This window comes from Lepeophtheirus salmonis, chromosome 10 (genome assembly GCF_016086655.4).
Source record: "Lepeophtheirus salmonis chromosome 10, UVic_Lsal_1.4, whole genome shotgun sequence".
Classification (NCBI taxonomy): Eukaryota; Metazoa; Arthropoda; class Copepoda; order Siphonostomatoida; family Caligidae; genus Lepeophtheirus; species Lepeophtheirus salmonis.
The window spans coordinates 16,599,971-16,621,782 of record NC_052140.2 but is presented as its reverse complement, the minus strand read 5'-3'; the positions used below and the strand labels follow the sequence as shown (position 1 = coordinate 16,621,782).

Below are 21,812 nucleotides of genomic sequence, written 5' to 3'. Positions count from 1 at the left end.
TGGAAAATTTTAGAGTGGGGTTATAATGGAAAGACGTAAAAATTGCTTAAAATGTACCCAAATATCGGAACATGTTACTCTTTCGTCTCTAAGCCATACTTTATTATAATCAAGGTTAATATAATGATATATAAAAAATATGATATTAACTAGTTTTTAAGTTAAACCTACATATGCGTTTTCCTTTCAGCTGTTTCGAGAATTGAGTCATGAATTAAAGCAGCTATTTTTACTTGTTATAATCTAAAAAAGAGTGTTACTTACGATTTTTACTCTGATACTAATTTATATAGAACGGATAAAAGTTAAAACTTTTTTATATTTATTTTAATATATAAATGAGCAAATTTGGAAGGTTTATTGGTTAGCTAGATCTAAGATTTTAATTGTAGAGGAGAAGTATTTTACTGATATACCTAAATAAAATTTGGTTAAAAAAAATCAGGAATTTGAATTCATTGTACGTATATTGTATTAAATATCAATCCATAAAGAAAAAAAAAATCTATGATAATATCAAAATAATAAGTCCACCCATAAAAATTAACGGTTGGTAATCAAAAATACGGGAGGCTAACTACTACATATTTGTTTTTAAAATGTTTCCCCCTTCCTTTCCCTCATTCGTAGTTGCTAAGGATTAAAATCTTGAAATGATTAAACGTATAAATAGAGAAAAGCTTTGAGACTCCAAAGCAGTGGTTCTAGACATCAATGCCAATGGATTTTTAACATGATTTCAGCCGAATGTGTACAGGGATGCTTAATAAAATTGTCCCATATTATAAAGATTTGTATTGCATAAAATAACTCTACGAGAGGTTTTGTTGTGAAATATATTATTTTTTTCCGAAAACTCATGTAAACAAAATAGCTAAATTATCATATTTCCCCTGGAACATATAATTTTTGCAAAAAATGGAAAAATCTTAAAGGGAATATAACTCTATTAATAGGTGGGCACACTTCCAAGTAAATCCAGAAGATTGCCAAGGTCAACCAGAAGATTGTTTACAGGTGCAAAAATCGATTGGAGGATGGAATTGAGTCTGATAGGAGGTCAGGGAGTGGAGTAACCAACACAACTGTGAGAACTCCAAGGTTGGTCAAGGCCATCCGTGAAAAAAATTGTGCGAAATCCACGAAGATCCTTACAAAAGCTGGTCCAGGATCACAATGTAAGCAGAAGCAGTATGCCCAAGATTGTTATAGATGCCATTGGGGTCAAACCTTACAAAATTCAGTTTCGTCATCTTTTGTGCAAGGAGAAAGGATAAATGCAAAGTTTTGCTCAATTGGCAGGCAGAATGTCATCATGATTGATTGTGACGAAAAGTGATTTACTGTGATTCGGAAATTCAAAAAAGCAAAATAATAGAGTCTTGGCTAAGAAACATGACAGCATCAGATCCAACCAAAAATTTGCCTACAAAATGCAAAAACCAGAGACCATTATGGTTTGGGGCGCTCTGGCTTCAAGTAGGACAAAACCACATATAATCCAGATTCCTGATGGGTTAAAAATGAATCAAAAATCTATTTAGACTTTTTGAAGACAAAAGTGAAGCCTTGAATTGAAACAGCATTTCCACGTCAAGAAGTTTGCTTCACTCAAGATTCAGCTTCAGTTCAAAACTGGTGTACAAAAATTCCAGCATTTTTGGGACAAGTCTATGTGGCCTCCCTTTTCACCTGATTTTAATCCCCCGGACTTTTCCATTTTGGGAATTTTGGAGAATTTTTATCCTTCAAGAAATAAAAATGCTCTCATAGCAACCCTTGAGAAGAAATGGATCCAAGTTTCAAATGATGTACTACGTGCCAGTTGTAATGCAGTTAGGAAGAGATTGGTTGATGTAAAAAAGTCCAAAGGTGGCCAAATTAAAATTCATATTTTACATATTTGCATAAGTTAAATTAAATGTTTCGAAAAGATTTCAATAAAATTGGACATGTAGTTTTTGATTTAAAGCTAATTATTTAGGGGACAATTTTAAAAAGCAACACTGTAGATAGAGCCACAGCTGTTGTTCCTCCTCCTACCACTATTGCCAAATTATCCCATTTTGTACTAGATTATCCAAATTTTACAGCATCTGGCCGAATTTTTTTTTCAATTTGTGTCTATATTTTTTGTGATAAGTGTAAGAAGACCGTGTCAATTGATGTCAAGGCTACTAGAAGGACGTTTAAGAGGTTTGGGGAGAGCCCATTCTTTACTCAAACACATCAACAATTTTGTATGAAGTGTTGTAGAAGTCTAATTAATGACTTCAAACATCATGGCGAGAGGTTGATTTTCTTCTTCGATGAAGAATTTACGGAATGTATAGATACTTCACGAATAAATAATCTACAATTACTAATCGCAATAGATGACAGTTTCTTGTACAAACTAATTATTCTATACATAATAAATTTTATGAATTTATTTTTTTGGGTAGTTTCAATAACTGCCCCAAAGTAATATTTCTCGATATTTGAATACCTTATTTTCACAGCTAGAGGTGTAAAAATACGATCTTAAATGAGTGCACAACTTTTCGTAGTTGCAACTTGAACAGTGTTTTTTATTTCATTTTCAATAGCTATTATTTTTTTTCCACTCTAGAAGAGTGACCATCTAAAGTATATAGTGGGTTTCCTTATTGGTCCCATCTCTGTAACCCGTCCAAAATAGTACTCCGCGTTTCTATCTACACTTTTTTTTTTTTTTGGCTCAATTACACCAAGTTGGATTGACTCCTCAAATTTTAACATAAAAAGCCTATATATGTCTACTATTGTTTGAATTTATTACATGTTTATACTTTCAAAAATAAATATTTAATGCAGGATGGAACCTCGACTTAGTCCATTTTCAAAAACACATTCACATCAACCTATTCAAACGACAGGTTACATAACAACTCCCCGTCCATAATGGTTGAAACTTTAGAGAGCCAGATGCTAGATAATAGATGTGACTAGCCTTCATTACCGAATGCTTTCTGTTGAGGTTGGAAACTTCTCAGATTACCCTTGTAATACCAGATCATGTCTTAACCTTATAATCATATCACGAACATCTTTTCTTTTAAAAAAAAAATGAATTCCTTTACACATTAAAATATTGAATAATATTTAAAACAGGTTTTTTTTATTAATTTACTAAAATGTAATAACACAGCTGAAAAAAATAGTAAATGAACCAATAGGGTGGTGGTGACAAGGGGAACATTAGGGCGAGGGGGTTGTTGTAGTAACTTTATTCAGATTTGATCTGATGAAGCATTCAATTCTTGTTCTAGGGAATAATAATTTGAGAAATGATAATTAATAATTAATTATACATACATAGTATTAGAATTAAAACGGATTCTCTACGTATTTTTTCCTGTAACAAGGTGTACCTACTCTTCTTGTGAAAATAACATCAATAATTTTTTTAAGGTTTTTAAATTTTTTTTTTTTTTAATATAAGAAAAAATCAAAGGAAGGAAAGATTGAATCCAATTGTATATCACAAACAAAGGAAGAGGCGAGAAGGAAGATGACTTCCTACCCATACAAAAAAGGGAAATATAGATTTAGCCTTAAGTAAGTACAAGGAACGGATCATCTTCCATAGAAACGAACAAGGAAAGGGGATGTGTTATTTCTTCTTTCGAACGCAATGTATGTATTCAAATATTATCATTATTATAATGATAGATATGAGTATCATCCTTAAAAAACCATCGAAGATGAGTATTATTTGTTAGGACACAAATATTTGGTTTGGAAGCTTGTTTGTCAATCCACACATATTACATTTTTGAATGTACGTGTACATATAAAAGTCTTTATGGCCTTTGATATTGACTATTGACATTAAAACAGAGAATTTGACCATATTTTTCTTCTTTTAATATTACCCATCTTCTTTCAACAAAAACACAGTTTTAAAAAAACCATCATTAGAGAGAGAGAGAGAGAGAGAGAGTTCATATATGATTTTTGAATACATATTTGTATATAAATATATTGGCCTAAACAGCAACAATAACTAGTGTTGTAGTAGAAGTATGACGAAATAAAAAGATCCGAATCGAGACGTGTGTGTTTTCATAATATGTAATAAATTAGTAGAGCCCCTGTAAAGAAACAAATGCGATTAAACTCAATTAGATACAAATATTGAAGAGTTATTAATAATATGAACTACCGGCATGTGTAAATAAAACAGCCACACAAAAATGAACGGGGAGAATTTGAATAATGTAAGCTGTAAGCAGTCATAAGCGAAAGGAAATAACACAAATCCTCCTCCGCAAAATTACTTTCACCAATGTCCATCCTCAATTTTACTTTCTCTAATGACTCCCCAACAAATGTTAAAGGCTTTAATGAGCAAAAAACATATACTTTTATGTTACCTCATAAAGAATTGAAGAATAATTATAAAACACAATTGTTCTGGCTGCACTTTTAAGGTCATTTAAAAAAAAAATATTAACTCTAATTATGACCTACAATGCCAACGGAATCTTTTTTTTTCCAATTGCCGATCTGTACAAGCTGCATTCATTATTGAAGAGAGAACATTGAACAAGTATAAAGTAACCACTAGTCCGTATGACGGAGAGTAGCGCAGATGATTTCTTTGAGAGTGTAAGTGTTTACATGCATGTGTTTGGACTACGAGTATAATTTGTGGGGTGAGAGGGAAATTGAGGTAATTTGAATATTTACTTTACAGAATTAGGAAATGAAATTCCATACTTTGATTATGAACAATGCTGTTTTTTCAATTTCCCTTTAAAAAGGGATCTGAGAAAGTCATTGCGATAGTTTTTTTAAAAAAGTATTCACATTGAATAATGACATCTTGTATGACTCATGAGCAATAAGACTAATATTTTTAATTTTTTAATTACAACAATTTGGCACTAAACCCTGGAATTAAGAATCGACATTGCAGCAAATCTTGTCTTTGTCCTTGTGGGGTTTGTGTTACTTTCCTTCCTGTCAAGGCTGCTTGCAGTAGATTTAATAAAACGTCATGAAAGCTCAGCCTTTCGATTTTTTTAGGATACCGACAGTCGTATTTTATAACTCTTTAGATATAACAACTTACACTCAAATGATGTGGACCAGGTCCTGGATGCCCGTAATATGGAGGAACTGGAGGTCCCCCTATTAATCCAGGTGGTACTGAATGACGACCACCTCCCATGCCAGGTGGAATACCGGGTATACCTGCGCTTCCCGCTCCACTAGAACTATCATCGGAGTCATAACCACCATAATCACTTCGTAGTAGGTTTTCGCTTTGCATTTTACCCTTGAGACAAGTAATATAGCGATTGCAAAAGTCTTTACAGAGTTCCTGTACTTTTTCTAATTCGAGCATGTGTATTCTCAAGACTTGAATTGCCTTAATCATCTGTAAGAAAAGGAAATAAATTTGAAGGGTTTATAAGTAAAAATCTTGTTATAACAAGGATTTGAATGGTTATTTACAAGGTCATTGACTTCGTGATCTTCCGTAAAAAATGGTTTCCTCTCTCGATCTTGATGTTGTACGAAAGCCTGAATGTCCAAATTAAAACTCTCTGTGGACGGGCACTCCGAGGATTGAGTGGCTAATTCACATTTTTCAAAAAGTAACGCAAGTAACGGAAATAATGGATGTCTATAATAAAAATTGGAAAAAGATTATAAAAAGCTCCATAATTACACATATTGTTAAGTATTAATATTAAAAATATGTCTACCGCACAGTTTTAAGTTATTTTATGTAGCGGTCTCAGGCTCAGGATGAAATTTAATCGTTATCAAATTGATGTTTATTGTTTTTGTATAAAAAAGTGTTCAGAAACATCCAGAACACCTTTGAAATCTCAAAATTAGGCTGCCTTCACATAAATTGAATAATCCGTCATAAACTTACACATGAAGTCATCAACAATATAAATATAAAATCGGTTAAGACTGATTAGTGGAACGGACGTAGTAACTCAGTCAACAATGATTTCATTATTATTTCAACTAAAAAATCGGTCTAGACCAACTTTTTGTTTGGGATCAATCTTGCTCGAATACTTATATGTGACCGACGAAGAAACTTTTAATAAAGAGGTTTTAGAGATATAATTATTTTATACAAAAAGATGCAAAATTTAATTAACTCCATATTTTATTTTATATTTATGGATAATTAGTTGACTTGGTTATTCGTTATAGGGGATTTTGAAAAGATGCTAAAAATGCTAGTTTTTCACTGGAATAAATCCGTTTTCAATTACCCAATTTGGATAAACTACATCAATTTAATGTTTATGCAGGAGACCAAATCTGAAAAAAACAACAACTTTAGAATCTTGTTCCTAGAATAATCCACACCCACCCCTACTAATTCTAACAGCCTGACTGCAATGCATTATAAAAAAGAAAGCTATTTGGGTGCACCTTGTATAAAGATGCCCTCCTAAGAGACTACTTACTTGTATATTAAGCGTTTATCAGCCTCAAACTGCGCGGTTTCGTCGGAAGTCATATACTGCTGACTTGCAGAAATCATTCCGGAAGACGAACTGGAAGGTGGAGGAATATTTGAGGATTCAGGCAAGGAAGACGAAGAACTAGGAGGAGAGACTGGAGGAGGTTCTTCCGAATCGACTAAACTCGTATTCGCTGATAGGTGAGAGTGATGCGAGGGGACATGATGGGATGTATGATGAAGTTCCACGGGAGATCGACCGTTGGAGCGTTTGGTTGAAGATGATGAGGGAGTACTACTGTATTGGGACAGCGGGGCTGCTGTTCCAGGATTGACTAATGCAGCCATATCTGTTCTTTGCATTTCACAATTGGCACAATTACTTATTAGATCAGATTGATTTAACTAAGCATTATTATTGCTTTTCCACCCATGAATTATAGATAATGTTTCTGTTGCGGTGAGCCAGTCAGTATAAATTCATTTGTGTGAGAAATGACAAACTGACGAAATAGTTATGAAAAGTAGTGTGCCGTGATTCCAACTTGCCTGAAATAAATCAAAAGTAACAAATATATTATTAATTAACTTATCCAATGTAATGGACGGCAAAATTTCAAACAGAACAAATTGATGGATCATTAGTGCAAATCATTAAATAAATATGTATTGATTATAACTGGTTTTTCTTTCTATTTTTATAATGGTTGAAGAATAGTAAAGCGAGTGAACCACTCAATATCACTCACTCGTGCCTTATATTTGTTAAAAACAAAACGGAATAAACCTAACTCATTATTTGCTGACTTTCATCTTTATCAAGAAAAGTCAATTGAAGTGTAGGAACTGCCCACATAGCTTCTCTTTTCTTTTAATATGTGAAAGGCCTGATTGGACCATATGGTCTTTTTATATTATTTCTGAACAGACAAAATGATATTTGATATATACGATTGCATAGTTTCATTCAATTTGAAATCATATTCTGATAAGGATAAAAAGGTATTGTTCATATTCTATACACCGGGCCAACCGTTATTATATACTCATGTCTTTTATAGAACTTTTGAGAGGTTAAGAGACATTTTGTTATAACTTTTCTAAGAGAAATGTTGTAGAACACATCATTAGCTGTATATTGCTAAGAAAAAATTTGTCCTAGTCGCCACCATGAGCCCACGGTACGAGAAGAGGATTGATATAACAACGATCCTCCGCGTCGGATTGTTCTCGAAGGCTATAAGGGGGGTGGCAGACTGGGGCACCTTGAGGAAGACGATTTACAATGTCTCGGTGTAGGGAGTAACTGTCGATAGATACTTAATAGATGTGACTAGATTTTATGTACGAGTGCTGCCATCTTCAGGTTGAGTTTAGAAACATTTACAACCAATCTTGTGTTGATATTCTGTAAACGATTATTTTTTTCTTCGGATTTTAAATGAGGAATCTAAGGGAGTAGTGACACCCCTGATAAGAGTCCTCCTTGTTGATAAAAATGAACAATCATTATTATTCGTCGAAGAATAATAAGTATGCCAACGCAGAATAATTATTCTATCTTGCATTATTGTTGACGAGCCTTATATATATATATAAATATATATAAACATACAATATCTAAAGTTACCGAAAAATCATCCAGCATTCCTTTTTGCTTTTCTGACATCGAATTTAATTTATGAGGTTTTTTTTCTTCGTATTGTTGAAGAGATCCCGCCCCACACATACAGCTTTTTTAGGCTCTAACAACGTTTGAAAGAGAGTTAGAGAGAGAGGGGAAATGGTTATTATAAATTATAATACCATTTGAGTTGACTGTTGTCTTGTCTTCTTCCCCCCATGAGTCAAATCAAGCTGCAGAAACAGCATAATAAATTCAACTCTCTCTGTCTCTTTGTTTGTGTCCTGGTTTGGACTCTCTCTTCACTCAACGCACAGTCTACACTACAACCATAATAGGCAGGTTAACTTCCAAAAACAGCAATAATAATAATAAGAACAAAAAAAAATGGTTTGATGGTGGTGGTGGTTTGTGTTTACTAACCATTATATGGGTCGTTGTATTATTATCATTACTCCATAGCCCATTATTTATCTTCTTTTTTAAGAAAATAAATAACAACGAGTACAAATTATCATCATCAAAATATAATATTTTGTAGATCAGTGGCTCCTAAGCTTGTCGGAGCTACTAAAGCCCACATGTCTCATCAAAACATTCACTGAACCCTACTTAATGTGTCAAACGGAGCGTGTCAGTATTGGCGTACCCGGGTACGGTATAAGTAAACTTATATTATCCGCAAAATTCAATGGATTTTACTGATCTTAAAAAGCTGATAGTATTGCTTAGTTCTAGTTAAAAAAAGGACATTATCTATATCGAACGTACCAGCTCTATTTATAGACCCATCTACATAAATGGTTGCATCACTTGGTTATTTCTCACGGTGTTACATCACTAAGAAACACAAAAAAGTGGTATGTATTTGGTTGTCAGCTGTCGTTGTTTTTTCTTCTTTTCCTCTTGCTTATTTTAAAGCCGTGAATAATTATCGCCTATTATTGAATAATAATTACATAGCTGGAAGAATTGGCTATCAACCAAATGATTGGGTGTGATTTTTCTGTTTCTTTTAGGAAGATAGGTTGTCAGATACAATAAAAATAACGAGGCGCCGAATGATATTACAACAATAATTCTAATAATTATGTTCATAAATTTGAGAACTATTTCGTTTGGAGTGCAGGCTTATAAATTTAAGGAGCTACGTTATCGGCAATCCATTTTGTATGACTTAGTGGATCTGCAATCATGGGTTCTAATAAAAGTTTAGTATAGATACTTCAGTAACCCGGTACCACAACTGTGCCGGTATACCGAACAACAATACTGTGAACCAATATTAGGACTCTGTCATAAATTTAAAGCGTAGACGAAATTTGAAACAGTTGATCGGGGGAATAAAAGATCATAGACAACAATTTATTTTTTTCAAATTTTTCAACTGACAACTTTTCATTTTGTCACATTTAAATATGAAATGATTTCCTTTCGGCGGAAAATAAAAAATAAAATATGGCCCTTTTTTAAAAAGAATATAAATATAATTTGATTCATTTTTAACGTATTTTTATAAAATAATATATTTTATTATTAAAGTGGTTCTGCTTTTTGGGGGTCCTTTTTCCCCAAACTGCGTTGATATTTGATCAAATGATGTCTTTTTTACGAGTTACTACCAATTTTCTATAAAGTCCTTTTTATAAGAAAATTACACCATTTATTTTGTCAAAGGCACCAAAGTATGTTTTAGTTATTTCATAACGTATCCGTAAATCTCCCATTTTTAACGGCCAGTCCTGGTTGTACGAATTACACACTAGATGATCATTCTGCAATATTTTGATTCATTGTAGAATTATGCTGTATTTTCTTACATTGATTTGAAGACATATTTTAGGCCTAATATTAAACTTTTACATGAAACAAGCATGGGTAATTATTGATTTGAATACATATAATTTTGTAATTACATCTTTTTAATTTTCGAAAAGTCTTGTAAGGAATTTTTTTTAAGGCTATAGTGTTAGACGTGAAGTTCACTGTTTAGGTCAGATTAAGTGGAAAATAGAAGCCAAAATAAAGGAGTTTGCCGTTCTAGTCTGCACCGGTCACATATACCTCAGTCAGGAAACGGATTTTTCTATCGGGATCCCGTATTCCAGGGAGTTATTAAGGAGTGTATGTTATTCATTTTGCCTATTAATAACTGGATTAACAGTGAAGGTTTGTTATCACTGAAGAAATTGAACCTGTTTCCATGATTATTAAGATCTTAATAAAATAACAGCCTTGGAGACAGGTGTTTTTTTTTTTTTTTTTAAACGACTTATCAAATGTACATGTCATTTCTGAAGTATTAGGGACTAAACCACCAGGCTTTTTTTACGACTCTTCCCACTCTGAACTGAACAATGGATTCTTTCTTGTCAACCTACGTCCATTTCCTTCTTAGACTTGCTTAAAAAGGCTTTCAGGTAGCTTCTGGAGTTAGCTTAGTTGGTCGATCCCTTTAAAGTTTGTCTTCAATGTTATTTCTAGCTTCAACTAGTTTACTGACCCTCTAGACCAGAGGTAGGGTAACTTTTTTTGATGTTACACCAAAAGAACTTGTAGTAAAATTAATCTACGCCAAACTAGTGGCATGATGTTCAATAGTTTATTTCATTTAACATTAGGAAGTAAAAGTCCTTCTTTACGGCATGGAAATAACACAAAAGAAAAATATTTGCAGAATACCCCCAAAATATTCTAAATTACCTCATTTGGGGTATTTTACCCATGTTCCCCAACCTTTGCTATAGACAGTCTGGTCGGTGAGTGAGAGGATCTTTATGTTGCTGGTGTGACCGAGGCCAGACCTCCCTTCTTTTTGCATTCATTTTTCACTAAATATTTTTCTATCAGATGACTGATCTCACTTCTAAAACTATGTTTCCAACAAGTTTGAACAGGATGTTTACAAAGAAAAAAATGCCTACGCAACCTCTTAATCTTTCAATATAATAAGACTTTTCGAGCACCCAGTAGTCTACAAATTCCTTAATTGATGGAGAGCAATTATACATAATGTGTAGTTGATATCATGTAGGACACTAATAAAGGCTTCAAAAAAATCAATATCAAAGTAATAAAGTTATGGAGAGATAGAGGAAACAGGGTTCTACATATGCTCTACCTATATTTATACATAGGTAGTGAATATATAAATATAAATATTTACAGGTGTGTCAGAATCTTGTTTTGTTCCACAGCAACAACATCAAACGCTACATACAACAGGCAACCTTCTTTGATTGAACACATCGCACTAACAAGAAAATGTACTCTGCATTCTAGAGTCAGCTGTCGACTTCTCCCTACTTATTGTCCCCTTACCACCACAATCTACATTTGCATGTTCGCTGTTCCCTTTCCCTGCTTAATTTGTACTAATCAGAGGTTTTTGAATCTGACAGATTCAATTCGAATAAACTATTGTTATGATGAGAAAAATGGGCTAAATGCTACCAACTTATTTTTGGCCTTTAGTCCTGTTTCTTTGTAGAATAAAGGTTGCCAGATACAATAAATAATCAATTTTTCTTTCTTTTAACGAAAATGTAATTGCCTCTGACTTTGAGGGGTCGAGATATTCCAAAAATTAAAGTATGGACATTTTTCAATTCAGTTAGGATCTTTTTGTAAGCTGTTGATTGCTTACTTTCTTTAATTCATTATCAGCGTTCTAAGTGTTCATTAGCTGATTTGAAATCGGAATCAAATAGTTCTTGTTAAGGTACTGTGAACCATTTATAAAATAATTATAATCCAATAGTTTGAAAAAGGAATTGCTTAACTCCTACCCCCCCCACCTCAACTATTACTTTAAGGAGAAGGAAAGGTTGCGAGATACAATAAAAGTAACGACGAGTTGAAGAGAGAATATTTAAGAATGCAGCAATTATTTGGTGAAGGATAAATCCATAGTTGGAAAGAATCGACTCCCAACTGATTTAGAGTCTTTAACCTCACCCTGTGAGGTTCTAAGAGAAGGAAAGGTTGCGAGATACAATAAAGGTGACGACGCGTTGAGGAGATAATATTTAAGTGTCAAGTAACTAATTCTGTGAAGGATATTTCCATAGTTGGAAATAATTGACTCCCAACTCATTTTGGTCCTTCTTCCCGCCATTTTCCCTGCGCATTTCTTTGTTGGAGAATGAAAGGTTGCAAGATACAAAACAAGGTATTTTATTGTATGTGGTACAATTAATTTTTAATAAGGGGACCAAAAAGTCAAATTATATCATTTTTCTTATGGATAGAGAAAAAAAACATCAGAGAATGTGATTAATTGTGTAAATGTTTGTAACCTTGAGGTTACACTGTACAATTGTGATACATACATATCGCAACTCCTGCGGAGATGGGAGTATAGCATGTACCTACAGTGTACAGACTCTTATATTATTATTGTGTATGTGTATGTCAATGTTGAATGATAAATATCAGGTTTATTGTAGCTCTATACTTTTTCCTCCGTTCACCTTTAAAGTTAAGAGAGAAAGAAAGATATAGGTTGAGGTGGTAAGGAAGAATGACGTTGTTTCAACTCATCACGAAAGATAGGACGGATCCATGTTTTTTATGATCCGAGACAGTTTGGAGTCTGAACTTCTGGATCCAAAACCAAAATTAGAGGCTCCAGATTAAGACTACATTTTTACTGATGCCGAAAGAATGAATAACCACCGGCTTCCGCAGGATTATATTATCGGGGTTTGGTTTTTGAAATTGGTTTTGAAAAATAAAGCCCACAAATTAAATCATACATTTTTGGGAAAAAAAATTCAGACATCGATAATCATTCTCAAAAATTTCAAAAATCCATAGCTATTCTCAAAATATTAAATGTAAATGTAAAAAGCAAAAATTCTTTAATTTAGAGGGGGATACAGGACCTCCCCCTGCGGACGCCCCTGTATACAGGGAGTTGGAACAACTCCTAGCACAGCATTATGCAAAATCCGTATTTTTTGAAACCGTGTTACAAGAGGGAGACCCCTGTAATAGTATTTGTTTTCGGTCCGGAAATCTTAAGACTGGTCTGAGATCGTTATTATTTTAAGTAAACCGAACTCATATATAAGTTTGGTCTAGATCGTTTTCCTTTCCAGACAAATGTAGTCTAGGCTTCAATTTGACCAAAACCCTTTTACTTGCATTTTTGCTGAGGGAGCCACATTTACAAAACAAAAAAAGAGATGAAGTTCACATCTTTTTGTCGACCCTCTTGTTTCATTGAATGTGGTTCCAAGACCTTTTCTCCACTAAATACATTAAATACTATATAATTATACTTGGACAGTTTATAATGATGTACAAACTAATAGTTTACATTCGTTTTTCTTTTGAATGCGTGTACTACTTAGTTAATGCCTTGATTTCATGATGAACAGATATGATCATCAATTCTTTTTTTTTTTAAGTACAAAACCACAAGTTTTTAAAAGAAAAAATAACAACAAAAATAGAAAAAAAAACACGAGAATAATACAATAAAGGGATAATAAAAGAAAAAAACAAAATTATCTAATTAATTACCTTTAAGAGGCAGTTTTGGTCGCTATTAATGACTTTTTTCTTTTAAATGGCAATTACGTGCAAAAAAAAACTCTGCAATTTTTGCGTTGCATTTTTTTTTCTTTTCGAAAACTACTCCTATAATAATTTTTCCCATTTTTCATGTTATGGAAGAAAGAGGGAAACAAAGAGTGGATTCGTCCCATTGTATGAATCTACTCAAAAGTACATATATGCAAAACCCCATTAAGTAGTGATGTTGGGCTTCTGTCTTAAAAACAATCATTAAAGCGTCTGAGACTGTTATAATTTTTTTAATGTTTTCGCTCCCGAACAGATATCGATCAAAATGACTGTTTTTTTTTATTTTTGGTAAAAATAATGTCGATCTGAACCGAAATATCTTTGGTTTAGTTCGATATAGAAACAAAAACTCACTCAAACAAATAATTCATTCTCGGACCGAGTTTCAACGAAGGTCTTCCAAGACCGAGCCGTGCCGTGGTTCAAGCAAACTACTCTATGCCTCTTTGGTGGCATTTACTTCTTTGACCGGCACTAGGAAGAAGGAGATGAGAGACAGACACTCAGTGTAAGTACATATTCAGCATGATTGGACCGAGCCCTTTGGTCCTTACATAAAAGCAGAAACTATTGAGCAAAAAGAGTAGTTGTCGGAAGTGCCATTCAAAAACATGGCTTTCGTTTTCACTTCCACTTCCAATGTGAAATGGAATCCAGTTCGGAGGAGTAAGAGAGATAATTACTGATAATGTAAACAGATAACCCTTGAATACTTCATTCTTCGGTTGACATAGCTTTCATGCACTTGGGGTTCCCACTTAGAGAAATATGTTATATTGATCTAAGTAGTATGCATTTGTAAATAAAATATATTGGTTATCTGTGAAGACCATTGATATACTTCATATTGAAAAGATTTCGTTGATCAGTTCTGAAGGTGAAACACTCCAAAGTATCCAGTACTACCTCGTCCTAAAAAATCTTTAAATCGGTACCCCCCCGTCAACTGGACGTTATAAATGTATGATCCCTTTGTTGACCTGTTCTTGAAGGATGCCTCACAGATAGTAATCTAAAATGTTCCAATCTGGATTATTGATAGGCCAGATTCCATCCTTCATAAAAACCGGGACCCTTGCAGATAGGAGTGGCTTATTTGCCTTGGAGGCTCGGGGCGGGTATAAATCCTACACAAGTACCAAATTGCTGAAACCAAACAGTTCCTCCATCCAGGGTAGCAATTCAGTATCTTCAGGTATTCAGCTGTGTTGATCTTAAGTTTAGCCTCAATGAAATGTGGTGGCATGATGGAACCATCGCTGGCCACAGCTCTGAAAACTCCAGCCCGATCACAGGCGATGACTTTTGTACTTTGACGATTAATTTCTGCGTCCACCACAGATTTTTATTCGCCGAGGTGGGCAATGACTCCAAAGGCTTAGGACAGCTAAGCTGCTCTCCTTTCCAAAATTTATTCGAATTGCCAGGGTTTTACTTCAATGCAAAGCATTTTATGTAGTAAAATATTGGTATATGAGATAACTCAAACAGTAACGGATCGGTCTTAAACGAGTGAAAAGACTCTAGTTCTAAGATCAGGTCCAAATCAGTCTTTGATGGTATCTGCAACAGGTAAAATTGTGTTGGGTTTCAGTCTGAAAGCCAAAACTGCTTATGATATTTAGTGTACCAAACGACTAGATTTTTGTTAAAGATTGTTTTTATGTCGACACACCACATATTTTAATCCATTTAAAAAAAGAGATCAGTCAACATATAATATAAAATATGCAATATACAAATTTGAAACCTAAAGCATTTGACCTCATATTCTAAAATAGCAATATGAGTCATAAGTCTGTCCAAGATACTTATCACCATCATTGGGGACATGTTCCTACTTTTTAAATATTAAAAAAATAAAAAAATGATTGTTATATACATACATCCTACTATCCACTTGCGATTGCAATGATGACGTCAGACTATACATATATTCATACATATATTTTAGAGAATTACTATTCTACAAATATATTATATACAGGGTCGTCCAAAATTAAATTGCTTATAGATTTTGGTTCGTATTAGAATAATATGTATTAATATTTTTTACAGGTCTAATATTGTTTATATAATTGAAAAAATATCCAGTCCTATACTTAATGATGAAAATCCAGTGCGGATTGGGCATTAAAAAATAAAATAAAATTAACATGGTAACCCTGACAATTTGAAGAATGTTTTGGAGGAGATAAAGAATAATGTTGCTGACATTTCATTAAATCAGCTACAATTAGCTATCACAAGGGAATAAGGAAAAAGGGATATAACCTAGGACATTTTCTAGAATTACTCAGATGCCGATCCCCAATTCTACTCTGAGTACAACAAGGACTTACAATTATATCTCTTCAACAAATCCTCAGGTTCTTTTATGAGCACACACGAACGTTCAAACAGGTTTAGAATATAATTGAATCTATTTAGGAAAGGATGTTCACTAACTCAGTAATTAAATAATAATAACAACTGCTAAGGAAAAGAAAATTTAATATTTAATTACTTAAATTTTTTGTGAATAGAAAGGCACCTCTTAAAATATAATCCCACGGAAGCTCCTGGTATAACCTCGTGAAGTAAGTGGAAATAATCTAATGAATATCCCTCTGGACTAAAAAAAATAAATTGAAGAATAATCGATAAGATATGTATCATCTTTTAAAAAGGGCCACACGCAATCCGTATTTGTATAATATGTACAAATAAAATGACCATTTTAAACGACATACAAATTGTTGTTTTAAATGCATTAAGGAAAGAGAGAAAGAAAGAGATTGAGGGGAGTTAAAATGGATATTACTGATTTTTAGCCTCGTAAAATATGCTACTAACTACAACGACAACTACCTTATTCCTATTTGTATTATTGTTATTTAAACTGTATGTCCATTAAAAAAGAAAGACAGCTCTTATTTATTTTCTTGCTTTTGTATATTATGTCTTCAAATGACATTGTTCTCTTGCTGTTCTCCATAATGGAGGAGACCGGGTAAAAGTGACAATACTTTATGTTTGTGGCTCAATTACTCCTAGATGGCATGTTGACACAGAATATATCTACTAGTCAAGATGAAAAGTAATACAAGGTTATACCATAACGCTTTTACGACTGATGTTTGACTTTCACCACGCTTTTTCATGATGACGTCAAATAGTATAACTGTTACATAAGAGAAGCTACATATCGCCTTCCTTGAATGTTACTCTTAAGAGTACCCTATGACGTCATATTTGTCTGTCCTTCTAGCAGTCAATTTGAAAATTATAGCAATCCTAATTACAGGATGGTCTAACCTTGGGCAATGTGGCCAACTACCCAGAGCTGCATTCGTTGAGGACTGGCATGAGCGTCCACAAAAAAAAAAGTATTTTTTTGCATTATTTCTTATGGCTATTCATTTCAGTTTCAATTTTGTGACTTTTTTTATATTTGAGAAAAGGGGCTCTGTTGCAACTGTTCCGTCTTGCAACTACCATCTGTCTACCCTACATATTATAAGTATTAGTGTTGAGACTTGGTTCAAGGCCGAATTTTTGATCATTTCGGGTTTTTAGGTATTATTTTTAGACCGATATTTCAGTTCAAACCGATATAGTTTTCTCAATATAGACTGATTTGTTAGGGTCTCAGTCTATATTTTAAAGTTAAATCAATTTTTAGTTTTTGGACATGGCGGAATTTAAACAAACAACCTTTTTATTTTCAGGGAAAAAGTCCTTTTTATTAAAGATGACAAAATTCATTGGACTTGGAGAAGGGCCTCGAGCCGTTTTTTAGGTCTCAATCTATAAAATAATTGAAAAATGGGGTCTGTTGCAACATATGGTCACTCTTCCCTACACATTATAAATATTAGAGTCAAAATTTGTTCCGAGTCCAAATTTTTGATCGGTTCAGTCCCGACCGTGATAGTTTTCTAATCGTATAACAATTTTTTCGGTCCCAATCAAAAGACCGATTGTCTCCAATGATTCCTGATTTATGACTACTACAAATATAATCTATGCAAGTCATATATTCTCATATGATGCAAATTCTAGGTTAATTTTCACAATTTTGAAACACAATTGACGTCATTAACAATTTATCTATAGAATCCGTCTAGAGCAAATTTTAAATGAAACTGATCTGGACCGATTTTTTCTTTGAGCTTGAGCTAGACAGAACTTCCTTATAGTACTGAATGAGTTTGCCCCACTAAAAATCATTACAGGCCGAAATTCAACACCAGTAAATTATTTATCAAATTTCAAAATGCATAGAACAACATATTGGGAACGAAAAAAAAAAAAAGAAAAAAGATATTTAATTTAAAATATTTGTTAAAAAAAGTCAAAAATGAGAAGAAGTAACAATCACAACATGAAACTAGGTAATATTTTTCTTCTTTTATTTTATTTTCAATAGCATGTCGTCTACTCTAGTCTATTTATTGTACATCTATGTCTTCAATATATATAGTGTGCTCCAGAATTATTGTCCCATAAAAAAATAAAAAAACTAAATTACTCACAGATAATTATGTTAACATTAGAAAATGTAAATAAACACAAAAACAAGCAAACATTTTCTAAAAATGAATTCTGGATTATGTTTGAATTCTTTGACGAATTTGATTCTGCAAGTAAGACGTCTCCTCTAAGCTATTCAGAACAATGGTAAACCATTGAATAAGATATTACCAAGGGATGTGAAAATGTACGTATTTCTAAGCATGCGAGGATATTATTGTTATAGATGTGAAAATTGTCGAAATCCTCGTGTGCAAACATTTAAAAAAACGTAACATGAGTTAGTAATCTGGAAGAAATTAATGTTCTTGTTAATTCATTCTACCTATTTTGACCATTCAAACGTACTGGCGAGCAAGGGGCACTAAACAAAGGTTTTATAGTGATTTACAGTTATGCATTAAATATGTCCTCCGGATATGTAAAAATAAAAGAAATGAAAAATGAACGTGTTAATATTAACAATTTGAAAAAATATCTAAGAGAGGACCAGATTAGCTGCCATGATGTTTTATAGGTTCGGCTGCAAGGAGCTAAGACAAAGGAAATAAACGAAAATCTCCCTCCGCGTATAACAAGTAAAAATAGGCAAGAATTACACCAATAATGTGGATACTTAATTACACTGTAAACTGTAGATACACACAACAAATTATCAAATTGTGAGACAGTAGGGACAGATTCATAATACTCTTGACATTGAATCCCCTAATTAGTCAATGTCTCTAACTAAGTTATGCTGTAATCACAGTTTCGAAATTAGAGAGGGGGAGATCGTGTTTGAGTGACCATGGATGACTCATTATTGATAGGGCCAATAAATACTACTCATTAATTTTTTGGGGAAGGGGAACAGGACCCCTGTGAAGCCCTTTTGCGAATCAATCCTTCCCTGTGTATACCTAGTGGAAATTTTAAACGCAAATTCGCCATTCAATCATTTTTCTGACCTAAGCCGAAGGCTTTTTTCACACATAAGCAGAGTTGTATAAATTAAGAACTTGCACATTGTAAAAATAATTTTGAAGAATTTATAAAGGAGAGTAGCTTAGCTGTCGTGACGTTTTATTAAATCAGCTGCAATCAACCTATAGGGGAAGGAAATTGAACACAAATCCCACTCCTTACATGTATATATATATATATATCAAAGGCATATAGAGAAGAATTACTCCGATGTCGATCTTCATTTTCTACATCGAGTCCACTGTTAACTCCTGAGTAAATCTTCATTATAAATTTCCGTTTTTCATGGGCAACCCTACTAGTAGTGAATACTTCATACTTAGATATTCTCTTCTGAAGGATTAAATGATAATCATGACAGCTTTGGAAAACAAAAAAGCCTGTTCAGATTAATAACTAGAAAACTCCGTTTTTATACACCTCTGGTGATCTCTCCCAACAGATGAGTCGTCTGTCAAAATTGACAACATATACTGTTCTTTGGATTTACAAACACAAGGATTGAGAAAACTTATATCTAATATTTCAATTTGCTTGTACAAGTTATTATATCCCAGTTGTAACTCTCACGCTTAAAAATGCACCTATTTTCACTTCTTCAGATACTGGTCCTCTATCATAAAATTCTAAAAAAAAAAGTATAAGTACATTTTCTGAAACAATCAATAATTATGAGGAGTACTTTTTTTTTTTTTTTTTTTTTTTTTGATGGAACACCCTGTAAATTGTGTATTAAATATTTGTTCCTCGTTAATTCGACGGAATGCTTATTCTTTTCTTCAAACTATGGCAAGAACGTCGTCAAGAAGCATTAAAGTATTTATTTATATATACAATTAACATTAAAAACAATAATAAAAATAAATAAGGAACAACTGTTTTTTTTTAATTTTTTTAAAGAGAGTTCAATTTTTTTTCTTCTCTTTCTGAAGAAAATGATGTTTGATCTCCCTCTTAAGCAAACAACAAAAACACTTCATTTCAAAGGACAAACATTGTATGAGATGACAACACATTATTGTCATGGAGGAACAAGAAGAAATATTATTACTCATAAATACAGTCGTGACTTTCCGTATGTAAAAAAAACAAAACCCACACACGTTATATGATATGGTAAGCCTGACAAAACTAAAAAATGGTTGGGAGAAGAGTTACTTAGTCGCCATTATGTTTTTTAGTGGTGCTGTATCGGTCCTTATTTAGGACTGCAGTCCAGCCCCCCTTGACGGTCCTAAAAGAGGGTGAAATTTATCTCTCGTTATGTCAGTCTACGGTTGAGATCGACGTCTGGACATAAATATCCGTCCAAATCGGTATTGACAAAATCACTTAAGACCAAACAGTAAAATCGATCCTTCGTGACGTCAGTGAGGGTGTCTCCTTTGTTTAATTATTCTGTTACATAATCGAATATATCATAGTATCAAGTAAAAATATAATATGTTCGCTATATTTTGCGTTATATTAAAAACAGTAGTATTTATTGCAAGATATCTGCAAATGCTCTTAATATATGTATTTTATGCCTTATTTAGTTTAATAAAACATCGATATATTTACAAAAGATTCCAAGAGCCGACAGTTAAAGATCGATCCAAAGGACCGACGATCTTAAGAACCACTTTCAAAGACAGACAGTCCTAAACACCCATAGGACCGGACCTAAGACAGTACTGGATCGAATAAATAAGGAGGGACGCAATACCGTAATTAGGTAAACTACGTGAAATCTTTTCCCGCCGCTAAATGTCACTTTTTATAATAGCAGTAGAGAGAAATGAGTCATTTTCTCTCGTGACGTATGTAATTTTTTCTTTCCTTTGTAGAAATCACATTGTTTTTATTCAACTAAAAGGATTCATTCATAGAATTTGAGTAGTTGGTTAAATAGTAGGCTCAACGCCCCTAGCGGGCAAAAAGGTTTGACAGAGCCCACTAACTTTGGACAAATATTGACCATGTTGTCTTTATTTTGCCACATGGCTAATAACTTTGGCTACAAGGAGCTATAAATATAAGTCCAGAGTAACACAAATCCTTCACCATAATATTTAGCGAGGATATTAGCAGGAATGACTGCAATGTTGATCCTCAATTCTACTCCAAGTCGAACAAGCACAAATGACACATATTAACTCCCTGAATATACACAGTGATACTATTTATTATTTATGGCTACATGTACTTCTTGTTACCTCCAAGAAACCCCAAGATAAAGACCGAAAATCGGTTGTTAGTTGCCCATTTATAGTTGTTGGAAGTTGTTCACAGTTTGACAGTAAGTTAATTTGAATTCAACCAATTAAAAGTTGAACATAGCACTAATAAGGGGAAAAGAAGCAGAAAAATCGACAGCTGACAAACATATACAAAATATTTAGTGAGGTAATTAACGGCGTGTCAATAATTAAAGAATATTTGTGCAGCTTTGGAAAAAAATTATACATAGTATCAATTACAAAAAAAAAAAGTAAATCACACGTGAGTAAATGCTTATGATTTACAATTCAAAAAATTATTTTATCATACGCCAAGGGTCAAGTTCCTTTCTCTTAAAAGAAAAAAAAATCCATCTCATTGTCTCAACTGCAAAGCCAGTCATCAATATATGTAATAATTATTTTGTTATAAAGCCTTTAATTGGCAAAG

The 21,812-nt window shown here is 33.2% G+C and overlaps 1 protein-coding gene across 2 annotated transcripts in view; it reads right to left on the bottom strand.

Moving 5' to 3' along the window:
* Positions 1–3,112: 3,112 nt before the first annotated feature.
* The window catches only part of LOC121125215 (uncharacterized), a 34,475-nt gene continuing 15,775 nt past the window's right edge, over positions 3,113–21,812 (bottom strand). The window contains exons 1-5 of one of the 2 annotated variants that reach the window (XM_071891330.1): positions 8,094–8,307; positions 6,468–7,012; positions 5,485–5,656; positions 5,099–5,407; positions 3,113–4,115 (exon numbers count right to left, since the gene is read on the bottom strand). In XM_071891330.1, coding sequence (XP_071747431.1) covers positions 4,104–4,115; positions 5,099–5,407; positions 5,485–5,656; positions 6,468–6,826 — 852 coding nt within the window. In that variant the 5' untranslated portion in view covers positions 6,827–7,012; positions 8,094–8,307 and the 3' untranslated portion in view covers positions 3,113–4,103. Of the gene's footprint in view, positions 4,116–5,098; positions 5,408–5,484; positions 5,657–6,467; positions 7,013–8,093; positions 8,308–21,812 lie in introns of those variants that run through there. The other variant, XM_040720357.2, reaches the window with a different exon arrangement.